Source organism: Ictalurus punctatus, chromosome 25 (assembly GCF_001660625.3).
Source record: "Ictalurus punctatus breed USDA103 chromosome 25, Coco_2.0, whole genome shotgun sequence".
In the NCBI taxonomy this organism is placed as follows: Eukaryota; Metazoa; Chordata; class Actinopteri; order Siluriformes; family Ictaluridae; genus Ictalurus; species Ictalurus punctatus.
This window is the reverse complement of record NC_030440.2, coordinates 15,133,320-15,147,913: the sequence shown is the minus strand read 5'-3', so window position 1 is coordinate 15,147,913 and position 14,594 is coordinate 15,133,320. Positions and strand designations below refer to the sequence as shown.

Here is a 14,594-nt window from a genome sequence, read left to right as displayed (position 1 = left end):
TGCATATTGGAATATCATTGGTGTCATGCTTGTCAAAACAGCTGGTGTGCCCCATGGCACCCTCCCTTTAAGTTCAGGCCCCTGGCACAATGTTATGCCCAGAATGTTATGTTAAGATGCACAGTGTTCTTTTGCACTGGGAATGCTGTTAACCAGTTGCAAAAAAAAAAAAAAAAAAAAAAAAAAAAAAAAAAAAAGGTTCGGAGGTTTTCTGCCTACAGCACACTTTGATTACCACAATTTTAAGAAAGCATAAATATATATTTCAGCAAAACAACGTGAAAATGTTTTTACTTTTGTAGTAGACGAATGCCTCCAGAAAGTATTCACCTTCCCCATGATTAATTCTCTTCTTTTTTTTTTTTTTTTCAAATTTAAGCACATGGGAATGATGGGATTTTTTCTGTTCCTTTTGTCGTGACTCTCTACAGAAATATTATTAAATCGACTATTTAGATATCCTCAGAATTATTTGAAAAACAAAAAATCTAAAATGATCCTTTTGTATCAATTACAGATTTGAGTTGTGTCGTACCGTATGAGTCTCTATGGGCGTTCCAATACTTTCCTCAATGCAAACGTTCTCCACATTCGATAGAAAATCATGGCGACCAGCAATCTGCAGGTCATTCCACAGATATTCAATTGGATTTAAATCTCAGCTTTGACTTGGCATTTACAATACGCAACCATTCCTGTCCTTTGGTCCTGTTGGAACATATATTTTCACCCTAAACGCTGATGTCGGGCTTACAGGAACAGGTTCTTCTCAACAATTTGCTCATATTTGACTCCATCCATGTTGCCTGTGATGGCAAGAAGCTTTCCATTTCCCCTGCCGAAAAGCAAGACTAGAGCATGATGCTACCACCAGCGTGCTTGATCGGAGAAATAGTTTTTACCATTGGCGTTGGGCCGTATTTGGTTATATAAATATTATGCTGTGGCTTGAGACGAAATGATTCAACTCTAGTCTAGCTGAACCACAAGATCTTCTTATAAAAGCTCTCAGAATTTCTCAGAAGTGGCGTCCTATTTCAGCCAGTGAGCTCTGTAACCCCTTCAGTGTCGTAGTTGGCTGTTGGACACTTGGCTTAATAAACGTATCCATCTTTTTTTCCCTCCTAACAACTTCATCTCAAAGCTTCACGGCCAGTTCCTTGTTCCTCATCACAGCGGGACCGATCCGATCAAAGATATTTATCGTTCAAGCATAAAACTGGGACACTAGTTGGATTTCAAATGAATTTGAGTTGAAGTGTGAGTGCTCAAGAAAATGAAATACTAGTCCTAATTGAGATTGCTAAAAGAAAGGGGTGTGAATACTTATCAATTATGCTGCTTTTAGACTACTTATTATTTAAATAATTCTGCAGACACCTGAATTCTTTATTTCATTGTATTTCTGCAGAGAGTCACTTCAAAGTGAACAAAAAAAAAAAAAATCCCATTCTAATATACTTCAATTTGACGTTGCAATACAGCAATATATATATATATATATATATATATATATATATATATATATATATATATATATATATATATATAGTAGAAAATGTCAAAATTTCAGCATGTGAAGGGTTTTCCTAGGCCACATATGTGCCATGGTTAATGAGTTGGGTTGAAATGTTGAGTGCTGTTCTTTTGAATAATGTTCTCTCTAACGTCAGTCTCTCTGCCCATTTCCCAGCATCCTCAGTTCCAGAAAGAATGGAGTTTTCTCCCCTCTGCTGGAAAAGATCTTTCATCCTCGATCTGGTTTCACTGCATGACCTTCCCTTATGGGCTCTTTCTTTTTCCAGGACATTATTATCATAATGTCTGTTCTGTATATCATATCATCTCAGAGCCCAAGCAAAAACTTCCATAGCATTTAACATTCTTTAAAAACGTAGCGTTAAATTATGACGTATCATTTGTAATAGTTGAGGTAATACCACAATTTTGGGGAGGTAATAGTAATTCCGCTTCAGATCAGGCTGCATCACACCACCACGTCTTTGATTACTGTCCAATAAAGGCATGCCCCGAAGTTTTTATTAATTTCTTAATCACATAAGTGTGTGGAGGTGGATCACTGATGGGAATAAATCACACATCATAGTCAGTGGTTAAAGCGTTGGACTACTGATACAAAGGTCGTGAGTTCAAATCCCAGCACTGCCAAGCCGCCACTGCTGGGCCCAGAATAAATTAGATAAATGTAAGTCGATTTGGATAAGGGGATCTGCCAAATATAATACTCATGGGGGCGCACGGTGGCTTAGTGGTTCGCCTCACACCTCCAGGGTCGGGTGTTCGATTCCCACCGTGGCCCTGTGTGTGCGGAGTTTCCATGTTCTCCCCTGCAGGGGTTTCCTCCGGGTACTCCGGTTTCCTCCCCCAGTCCAAACACATGCATGGTAGTCTGATTGGCATGTCCAAAGTGTCCGTAGTGTATGAATGCGTGTGTGAGTGTGTATGTGATTGTGCCCTGCGATGGATTGGCACCCTGCCAGGGTGTACCGCCTTGTGCCCGATGCTCCCTGGGATAGGCTCCAGGTTTCCCCGTGACCCTGAAAAGGATAAAGCGGTATAGAAGATGGATGGATAGATGGATAATACTCATGGCTGAAAGTAGAAGATGAAAAAACGAGACACTGGGATTCTTGTGATTTCATAAGAATTAAGTCAGTAATATATAATATAACATAATATTCAAGTTGGCTTGTAGAAACTGTTATAAGAAATGACAGAAAGACATGATATGTTCATCGGGCAGTTGTAATATCAGGGTTTGCTGCATAAAAGCAGCATGTGGCAATACTTTAGCACTTTCGCAAAAGGAAAACAAATCTCTTGATCCTCCCAGAGTCTCAACCGGAGATACACGAATGGAGAGATCCAAATTAGCGTGTAATCAGCTTGATTATCACTAATTAACCGTTGTAATTATCTTCTGGCATTGAGCTCTATTAGATGGCCCATCAAACGATAAAGGAAAAACTTATGAAGCCCATTTTCTGAGCGAAAAAAAACAACAAAACAAAATACCCCATGATGCTGTTAGTCCATAATCAGATGTAAACAACATTAGCGTGAACAAAGTGAAGCAATGGACTGGCTTCAACTGGTCCAAAACCACAATAATACTGTTCTATTAAAATACACCACTTTAACCTCCAAGTGTACATATGCAAATTAGTGGTTCATAGCTCAGAAGTGGCTGTTACTCCAATGTAAACACTGTAAAAAAAAAAATTAAATAATAATAATTTAAAAAAAAGCAGGTTCATTAAAGATAGAAGAGCCTTCGAGGATGTTCTCGGTTCTATATTCAAACAGTGATAGAAATGGGGAGCTTATTTCCAGAGGTGTTGAGAGCACTCATCAGCTAGATTGACTTTGGAAATGAAGGATAACAATCCGCTGCTGACCCTCTTCACATGTGCTTGGTGGCATGCTGATGTGGGATTAGAACGGCTCGACTGGCAGGTTTCATCATCTCCATTTTAGAGGAAGTGCGTGTTGGATATGCAAAGTGGTTAGAGGCAGTTACGAGGTCAAAAGGGTGGGAGTACAAGTTATTCGAAAACATTTACACCACATTCAGAAATACTGATATGATAGAATAGAATAGTTTCTTCCCATTGATATATAGATGGCATTTCTTTCGTCTCCTTCATTTTGGGGGAAAACTTTTACACTTGACAGTTTATTAGGTATGCCTACTTATGTGTAATTACAGTGTGTGATCCAACTGTAAATCTTATAGAGAAGTGCAGCATATGGTATGATTAATCTATAATAGTACAGTGACTTCTATCAAAATAAAATTCGATAAGATGAAATTAAGAATTAATGAAGCATCCTCTTGGTTTGTGTGAATGGCATACAGAGCTTTCTGACTGAGTATTAGTTGCTGATTGCATAGGAACCCACTGCTTGTTATTTAGCTAGTTAGATTAAACTAATTAAACCCTCAACAATAATAATAATAATAATAATAATAATAATAATAATAAGACAAATCTTGGCCAGAAAAGAATTTTTGTTTGACATGGTCAAGGTTTATTCTATATTTCGTCAGCACATTGGCGATACTTCAGCCTGTACTACAAATCCAAACTTCATGAAAGTTCCACAGAGCATCGAAATGAAAATCTCATTGGGATAATGAACTTTATGTGATCATACATTACATTGCAGTAACGCATGGCTATAATATCTACAGATATGTGCACGTTGTATTTACTAAACCGGTGCAAGAAAGCACGGAAATGAAGTACACAAAGGGTCGAGTTGCTTTTGGTGTAAATTGGTTTTATGCTCAGGAAATTATGATGTGAAAGTCAATACATGAACTTGACTTAAACAAAGGAAACCCCAAAGTAGCAGTCTAGGTTAGATTTAGCACCCAAAATGAGATGCACAGTTTTGACTAGATCACCTGACTGTAATACGCTGCAGTGCACCGCACAAGCCCAGTCCTCTTGTCGGACACGGCGAGTGCAGAGTGCCTGGTTCATAAAAGCATTGTTAAATGTGCTTTAGGTGACCATATCCCCTAGAGAGAGACGGTACTTAGTGTCTGGGTTTCACGGAGATGAAACAGAGGAAATAGCGTCCTTGAGCTCTGGAAAGGCGCAATATAAATAAAACATTATTATTATTATTATTATTATTATTATTATTACTATTATGTCAACGCTATTTGAATATTGAGAAGAAGAAAAAAAAAAACACGCGAGTTCAGTACATGTACAGGCCATGTTAGAAAATTCCAAACTGCACCCAAAACCGCCCACACATACAGAGAGACACAAACATATGCAAAAAAAAATAAAAACCCCCAAAACCCACTTTGCATTGCCGTAGTGCAATTAAAATTTTCCCTCTGTGTCTCTAGAGTGTAACATTAATTCCACCCATCGAACATTTCACACGTTTTTTCAAGCTTCTTTTAACACTATGTGCTCTTTAGCAAGCTGTTCCTCATGTCTATGAGCACCATGGACCTGTATCTGCGCTCTAGGCTCTCCATGTACTCCAGGTAATCACCCACTCTGAAGCCCTCGATGGGATCCTCCTGCACAGGGAACAAAGGCAGACCTGCCGTCAGTATGTGTAGATGATAACACCGGGTGTATTGGATAGTATTTGTGAGAATAGCATTGTTAGCCTTATAGCTAGTATAAAGGAAGCTTGAAGTAAGCTTTACTCTGTTAAAACAGCCTAAACAATACATTTTTTGTCAATTAATCGTGCATAAATTGTGCACAATATTCTAATCGCAAACACTGGTACACGTCAAGCAACCAGGAAGGTTTTAATTAAACACACAACAGTTGGAGATTGTGAGGGTTTTCCCTGAAATAGTAACGATTTCCAAATGTTCACAATATAAACCTAAAGCTTAATGCACAGTAGTAATTCATACACATATTGCTGTGCATAAGTTAATTAGCCGACATTTAAGAACATTAAATCTAAATGTGCTGATCTGAAAGGAATGAAATGAAAGCCTTCAAATCGCTCGCCGAATTCTAAAACAACACTACAGAGTGTATAAATGTAAGAAAGAAAGAAGAAAAGAAAGGAAAAAGAAAAAAAAAAAAGGACAGATAATCCCTTATGGCTTTGATATGTAGAATAAAATATAGTTCCAGGGTAAGCGATTTTTCTTGGCCACGGCTGCAGACTGCGTTTTGCTTGGCAATGACATGCAAATTAGACTAATTACAGCATGAGTCAGCGAAATGCGAGCGAGTAATGAATTTCAACTAGCTCAAAGCAAGTGATAAAGATTTTGTTGACCATGCCTAAAATGAAATCATTTACATTATAATAAAATGGTTGATTTCTTTTGAAACACAGCAAGCAAGCAACGATTCAACTCGATTAAGGCACCATACGGGATTGATAAAGATTTGATTTTGCGTATGGACAGACTCGATTATATCAATGTCAATAATGTGAAAAGCACTAACAGTAATTGTAAATGTCTTTTCTTTCTGTTATACCTGTTTATTAACTTCCAATGTTGCTGAAAGTACTAATGGTACTACATACGGTAAATATATTTCTACCACGGTACTGTCAGAAGATGTGGGTTCACTTTTTCTAGCGGCAGCTCTGACAGCAGTTCTGGCTGTAATTCAAAACGCAAGATGATATTAATGCACTTGTTCAAATAGTAACGGCTAGAGTTAGGCATAGTCTACAGTTACGACAAACAATGAACGGATCGTAAAATTTTAACAAAGGTAAATGTTCAGCCGTTGATACGGTAACAAATTTCTTTACGCTTTCCTTAATTTAACATCTATTTAAGAATTACGGAAGGAGTCTCCAGTGTCAGCACTCTGTAACAGTCAGTACAGGGAAAGTCTTCAGGACAGAGGACTTTTTGGTTTCTTGTTAATGGTAAAAATGTATTATTTTTTTTTGGTAATTTCAAGAGTAGCAGGTAAGCGGTCGACAGTTTATAGCAGCTTTAACACAAGCGATAATAGGAACTTAAACTGTTTTGTTAAATACAACTATAAATGGATAAAAAAAAAGTATGTCATTCGTTAATCCATGTAAAAATACTGCTGAGTTCTATTATGTTCCTATAACGGCATGTCCCCAAGTGTTTTATTCATTAATTATAAGAGCCGGTAATACCAAACTCTTTAAAACTGGCTGTGTTCTACTTTCCGTTTCACCAATAAATAATTCAGAGCTATGACTTGAATACTCGGCAGCTACAATTCAGCCGAGCTCATGAGAAATGACTATGGATATAACCCGTACACTGCAAATTATATCTTAGCAAGTGAAAATATCTTGAATATAGTCAAATGTTTAAAAGATTACAACAAAACAAATATAAAATGACTAAAACCTGTTTCTAGACATTTGTGCTAATTCCAAGCTTGAAATAATCTTAATCTATTAGAAGATCCTTTTTGTTCATTTTAAGCATTTATTTCTAGAAAGAAGCAAAATAAAGAAAAAAAATAAGAAAGTTTGAAATGAGTAAAAATGTCTAGAAATAGGTTTAATAATCTAATAATTGCTTAATTGTAATTTTATAATAGGACATACTAGATAAATCTGACTATATTCAAGATATTTTTACCTGCTAAGAGCTCATTTTTTGCAGTGTATAGAACCGTAATGACAATCCAATGCACATATAAAACCAGCAGTGGCTGTATCTAAAATCATACACACAGTTGCTCTATGGTTAATAATGTCAGTTTAGCTTAAAAGACAAAAAAAAAAAACAAACAAACAAAAAAACACATCTGTAATATTTCACGTTGTTGTACCACACCTGTCCACTAGGCATCGCAGTCCATTGTCATAGTCACTAATCAGGTTTACCTGTAGCTCATTATCTCTCCAGTCATCAATCATTTGTATTTCTGACCTTCACTATTGAACATTCTGACACTGTTTTCAGATTTCACTTGGGACTTTCTTTGCTAAAAGCTCTGCACATGGATCCTTACCTATCCGTCCCGTTATACAGCACCACGCACATCTGTAATACGCAAGTATTATACAGTAGCTCTTCATCGTTTCCTTACAGCTGTGTTTAAATGTCGAACGTGAGTCACCACACAAGTCCTTGTGCATGTCGTTACTATAGAAACACGAACAGATTTGAACAAGCGCATGAAATTACAGAAAAAATGATTTGACACCTTCTGACCAATCCAGATTCGAGAAATTCAAAAATCTCTGATGTATGCATATCGATTAAACAACCGAAAGTACTACAGTACAGTGAGGTAAAATGCGATTGTACTAAACTGACTAATCTGAGACTCTGTTGCCGAGTCTAATCATTAAAAAAAATAAATAAATAAATTATAATAAAAATAGGGAGCATCAAGTCTTCTCTTCTAATAATTACTGCTTCAAAACAACATCACAGAAAACCACAAAAGCATTCAAAGAGAAGGTTATTAGTGCTGAAAGTAAAATGTACAGATGTTTTTTCCTTTTGATTAATAATCTCCAGAGAAAATGGCCTGCAGAGCTCAGAGAAAGAGTACATATTGCATTTAAATCGAAATTAAGCATCTCAGCCCTAATGACTAAGCGAAGACATTAAAGGCATTATTAATAATTAAAAAAAAACAAGTCTCAAAATTATAGTGCTCTGAAGTCCTCACATATACCGTGCCAGGGTTTTCAAAATCATGAACGTGTTACAAAGGGATAGGGAATTGCTTTTGAATTTACAAGAACAAAGTATGGGCTTCATTTGAATGATCCAGAGAGGAGAAATTCAAAAAATGTCATTTCTATTACGCACTTTAACTCAGACAACACACACACACACACACACACACACACACACACACATATACACACATACATACATACATACATACATACATACATACATACATACATACACCCATCCATACAATACAACCATCCATCCATCCATCCATTCATACATACACCCACCCATTCATACACACACATACATACATACATACATACATCCACCCATACATACACACACATACATACATACATACATACATCCACCCATACATACACACACATACATACATACATACATACACACATACACCCATACATACACACACATACATACATACATACATACATACATACATACATACATACATACATACACCCATACATACATACACCCATACATACATACATACATACATACATACATACATACATACATACATACATACATACATACAGTACATACATACATACACTGAATTTCTGAATGCGTCCTTTCAGACATTTTTGTTTCTGGGTAAATGCTAATATGCATGAATATGTGACTTGTGTAAAATAACATGGTTTTAGTAGCGATGGCTTCGTGATTAGGGTGTCTGTGGTCAGAGAATGAGAGAATGCAGCACCTTTAAATGGTATTCTGTGAACAAATCATAATCCGAGTCTGTGACACAAGTTCAAAAGTTAATATTAATTAAGTGAATATTTATGTATGGGATGTTCTTCGTATTCAGAGTCGGGTCCCGCATGTATGCAAGTGGGTTTTCTGGGCTCCGCTTTCAGATTATTCAAATCACCTGTGTGTAGTTCATGCCTCTGAGATTTTCTTGAGTACAAGGATCTAGATGTAAAGAAGGTATAGAAAATACGGATTAAAAAAAAACCTCACTGATTTTTTTTCACCCCTTGCTGTTAAATGTAATGTGATTTAACATAAAAAAAAGACTAATTCAATCATATGACGAATACTGAAATATATATATATATATATATATATATATATATATATATATATATATATATATATATATATATATATATATATATATATATATATATATATATATAATAGGAGTCTAGTATATTGCCAGTATATTGTTGCGTCAATATTGCTAGTTGTAATTACATTAACTACAATTACGACAAATTTGGTTTGATTTAACAAAATGGCTTCCACCATCATTATACAGAAGCTATTAAAGTAGTGCATTATCTAGTGCACTAGCTTGTTATTGAAACTGCTACTGCATGCCAAAAAATAGGATGGAAAAGGTTTAATGCTGCTTTGATGGTTGAATCTGACATTTTCATTTGAAACTTTCTCAGTAAGATCATGGCGTGATAGTCATGAGCGTAAAAAGTGCACACGGCTGAAACGGAAATGGGAGCCTCGCCTTGAGGAAGAGCTGCAGGTCCTGGGTCTGGGTGTGCTGCAGGATTTCCTGCTGTAGGTGCTTCAGCACGGCGACGCACATGTACACCTGGTAGTCGACGCCCATGATGATGCACGTGGTCACGTAGTGGCAGATCTCAGGCCAGTCCAAGTAGTTCCAGAAACACTGAGTCAGCCACTGCATACACATCTTCATACGAGAGAGAGAGAGAGAGAGAGAGAGAGAGAGAGAGAGAGAGAGAGAGAGGTCAATAGAGCGCAAAATGTCAACGGCATGAACTTTTAAATCTGATCAATTCTGAATGACTACTAGATGCTAGTTCAAAGATTGTTCTGAACTTTAGCATGGGGCATGATGGCATTGCTGTAATTAGGAGCAAAACAATTCACAACACTGGGGAAATATAACATTATACCACAACACTTCTGAATTCTTTGGTTTCGATAGTAACGGCGTACACAGGGACCCGTACAGTGAATGTTCCACATAAACAGGTTTTTAGACATTGTCCAGAAGCTGAAGTTTTCTGTAAGGACACATCTGTTTAGCAATTTTGGACGGAGTCTCTGGTGTCAGAGGACGGTGGTTCGAATCCCGCCTCTGCCCTGTATGCGCAGACTTTCCATATTTCCTCCGGGTTCTCCGGTTTCCACCCTCAGTCCACAAGCATGCACTGTAGGCTGACTGGCATTTCCAAATTGTTGGTAGTGTGTCAGATTGTGCCCTGCAATAGGTTGGCACCCCGTCCTGGGTGCCCCCTGCCTCGTGCCCCGAGTCTCCTGGGATAGGCTCTAGACTCTCCTGTGAAGGATAAGCGGAATGGAAAATCGATGGATGAATGGATGGATGGCGATCGTTTGGCAAATTGCTGTGGTTTAAGAGGACTAAAACACTTTGGCACATGCTATTAGAAGAAATTATCAGTAAGAGTGAATCCACTTCATCACATCTCCCTGTTATAGATAATTTTCCTATAACAGCACATTCTGAAGTGTTTTATACCTTAACGAAGGACATCGTTCTAAACATTCACTTTCAACCTCTGATTCTGAAGCTCATCCGAAAGCAAAGTCATATCAAATGAAGTATTCCCGTCCTCCATATACACGGTAAATATATACATTTAAGCATAACTACAGAGTACACACAACAGAATAACTGGACGGCATTAATGTAGTCTGAAATCGAAATTTAATCCGTCTCTTGGAGTGATGTATATCAGACATCGTGTGTGTGTGTGTGTTTTTTTTTTTTTTTTTTTTTTTTTACCTTCTCCTCAGTGTACATCCCTCTCTGGCTGTTTATCAGCTTTGTCTGGAATCTCAAGCAGACACGAGCGCGCACAGCTGCCCTTCTCTGATAGAGGTGATACTCAATTTCAAGTCACTTTCTTTCCCTAGATTCGCTCACTTATATGCAACTTTTTCTTCTGATTCACAGCTCGCTTGCTCGCTGCTAGAAAGCATTTCACTCTGCCCAGGGCGTTTTAATATTTACAGCCAGGCTTCCAAATATTAAAATGCACATCATATGTAACACACGGTAACTTCAAGGTATTTCATTCGGCATGTAATTCGCTGCACTGGCTGAAGTCCTGTGTGTAAAGCGCATGGACGTGCACTGACTGAAGCGCACTCAGACTCCAGACTGCAGAGGCATAAAGCACAAAATTTCCTCTCTGATGGCAGAAATCACGTCAGCCTTTTAAAAGACACCCGAGATGAATAGGAGAAAAATCAATGGCAAACTTTTGGTTTGAACTGAAAACTTCATGCCGTGGAATGACTCGAGGGAGTTTAGAAGTTTTAAGGTCAAGTCAAGGTTCAAGGTTGATCAATAAACATGAACGGAATTCGATGACGCCGTCAGAGCCGGTTCTCCGCTTCAGCCGATAATGACACCGTGGACTGCATTGTTAATTATTATTTAGCTAATCTTCTTCTCGGCCTAATACATTTATTATCCCCGTGACAGACGAGAGCGCTCCGGGAATTCAATTGTTCATTAAAATGTTGATATATATAACTATAAACGGATAAAAAGTCCATTCATAAAAATACACTATCCTACCAAAGGTTTGTGGACACCTATCCATCACACCTATTCATATGTGCTTGTTGGACATCCCACTCCAGATGTAGTCCTCCTCCACTCTTCTGGGAAGGCTTTCCACTAGATTTTGGAGCGTGGCTATGGGGATTTGTGTTCATTCAGCTACAAGAGCACTAGCGAGGTCAGGTACTGATGTAGTTCATCCCGAAGGTGTTCAGTAGGGTTGAGGTCGGAGCTCTGTGCAGGCCACTCGAGTTCTCAGTTTCATGGAGCCCACTTTATGCACAGCGGCACTGTCATGTCGGAAAAGGTTCGGGCCTCTTAGTTCCATTAAAGTTAAATTGTAATGCTACGGCGTACAAGTTCATTTAATACAATTTGTCCACATATGTGTGATGGTCAGGTGTCCACATACTTTTGGCCATATAAAATAAATGTCAGGGACGTCACTGAAGATGCTAAAGATGGATTTCTGCTATGGTGACAATTTTCATTTAGGTACGCTTTATTTAAAGTTGGTATCAGCAGATTTTTAAGTGTGAAAACTTTTTTTTCCATCAACATCCAACCAATCAGAACATGAAGGTATCTCTACGTACATGACCATACAGATTTCTGCTTCTAGCTTAGGTGTGTGTTTTTGGGGTGTGGCTTCGTGTTTTAGAGAACACTAAGTGAAGGGACTGTATTCATTCTGAATGACTTCTGCTAAAATCACTGACTGCACCTTTAATCTTATCAGATACTGTTATTTCTCGTTTACCAAAAATGTCTCGAAAGCAGTTTCTTATTGATAATAAGCAGATAGTTTCTCACTAGGGCTTTCATGCTTAATAATAAATAAATGAAATAAATTTGTCTGTTTAATTCCAGCATAAGGATGATGGGATGAAAAAATAAATATATGGTTCCTTAAAGCAGGCATGCCAGGTATGTTACATGCATAGAAACCCATTTTTGTCCAAAACTGGATAATAATAATAATAATAATAATAATAATAATAATAATAATAAGAATATTCAGTTCATTTATCTATTCTTTGGTTAGATTTCCACATTTTAGATCATTTAAAATTAAGTCAAAATTGGTATTCTCCCGCATGGCTACGTAATACTCTCACCGCCACGAGGAAGGGGTTCTGAGGGCCGTGAACAAAGGAGCCACGGCCCTTTACCATTCTGCAGTGCAGTGGCTGGAAGTCTACGCTCCAGGAAACCAAACATGACAAACTTCCAATGTGCAAATTGGCAGTGAGAAAACCTATACAGCTGAAAACAAGGTCTGTTCCAAAGTGTGGCTTTTTATTTAGACTGTTGCTAAGGCACCGGTAAGTCTGTTCAGATTGTGGCGCATTCCGAATCAGATCACGACTCTCAAGACAGATCTAAAACATCGGGTGCGCAAAATCTTTTTGCTGGCCATGTATAAACAAAGAGCGTTTATTTACAGAACACAGAATGCATACGTGAGAGAACAACCGAAGTGTCCCGGTAATATGCATTAACCCTGAGAGCCACTGCAAGGGGCTGCAGAGGTCAGAGTGCGAGGTGTGAGGTTTACTCTACCTGTGAGGGAGTGAAGCCGGACATCCTGAATGCAGAGAAGACCAGAGGCACTTCGGCTTTTAGCAGCATCTCCACGTAGTGAGCAGTGCAGGAGTAGAGAGGGGGGACACCCGACTGAGCCATGTCTGTTGGCATGTGCACCTGAGGAAAATGTGATTTTATTAATACAGCTGTGAGAGTATCCGTGTGGATACTGATGTGCAACACAACATAAACCCAGAATGCTGTGTAGGTCCAAGTATACTACCAAGAACTGTTTATGATGCATTATGTACGTGTCAACACACCGGAGCTTTTATTTGCCGAGTGAGTGAGTGAGTGAGTGAGTGAGTGAGTGAGTGAGTGAGTGAGTGAGTGAGTGAGTGAGTGAGTGAGTGAGTGAGTGAGTGAGTGAGTGAGTGAGTGAGTGAGTGAGTGAGTGAGTGAGTGAGTGAGTGAGTGATCTATCTATCTATCTATCTATATACATATACATACACACACACACACATTTATAATTTGAGTGATTTGAGTTAAAGAAGTAAGAAGTTAATGTGAAAATGAGTTACTGATGCTTGTGTAAGATGTAATAAGCAGAGCATTACTCCTGTGGCTGTATGAGAAGAACCATTTTTTCATGCAGCGCTCGGAGGGAAGCCTACGCATTTCATTAATATTGCCTCTACGCTCACACTGCTGACAGTGACGCCAGGGTGTGGGGGGACACGCACCATGCTGTGTGGAGGATCGTGTTCCTATTTAGAGATTCGCATCATGGTGTGAACTCTGTGCCTTCTCTCCTCGTTCTCTCTCTCTCTCTCAGTCCTTTACACTTTCGGATTTGCATGCACTCTCGCGCTGGTGGCACAGCAGTGTAGGGTTACAATCAGGTAGACAAACTTGGCTTAATGGGGCATTACTGTTTAACACACACGCCGAGATGCTATTAGCCGAGTCGAGCATGGAGAACTATCTTTCAAATTTGTGGGAAAAGTGACTGGGTGCGTGCGAGTGGTCTCATCATGTTTTACGTACACAACATGATGGCATTTACGAGGAGCAAGTGACTGTGAGAGGAGATTTAAGTGAATTTATACCACAGTGCTGTTGAATTCTCAAAGCCGGTTGGTGTTCTGATAGTAGTGCTGGCTTTCTAATAAATGATCCGTTCTGTGGTAACAACTTACACCAGGACTTCTAGCGGTTGCTCCATGTCCATCCATCCGTTTTCCATACCGCTTATCCTACACAGGGTCACAGGGGGCTTGGAGCCTATCCCAGGGCGCACCCTGGATGGGGTGCCAACCCATCACATACAATCTCACACACCCA

At 38.6% G+C, this 14,594-nt stretch overlaps 1 protein-coding gene across 2 annotated transcripts in view; it reads right to left on the bottom strand.

Moving 5' to 3' along the window:
• Positions 1–4,644: 4,644 nt before the first annotated feature.
• tbc1d32 (TBC1 domain family, member 32) overlaps positions 4,645–14,594 on the bottom strand; it is a 51,735-nt gene continuing 41,785 nt past the window's right edge. For both annotated transcript variants that reach the window (XM_017456526.3, XM_017456529.3), the window contains 3 exons: positions 13,284–13,424; positions 9,666–9,854; positions 4,645–5,071 (listed from right to left, as the gene is read on the bottom strand). In XM_017456526.3, the coding sequence (XP_017312015.2) occupies positions 4,952–5,071; positions 9,666–9,854; positions 13,284–13,424 (450 nt within the window). In that variant the 3' untranslated portion in view covers positions 4,645–4,951. The remainder of the gene's footprint in view (positions 5,072–9,665; positions 9,855–13,283; positions 13,425–14,594) is intronic.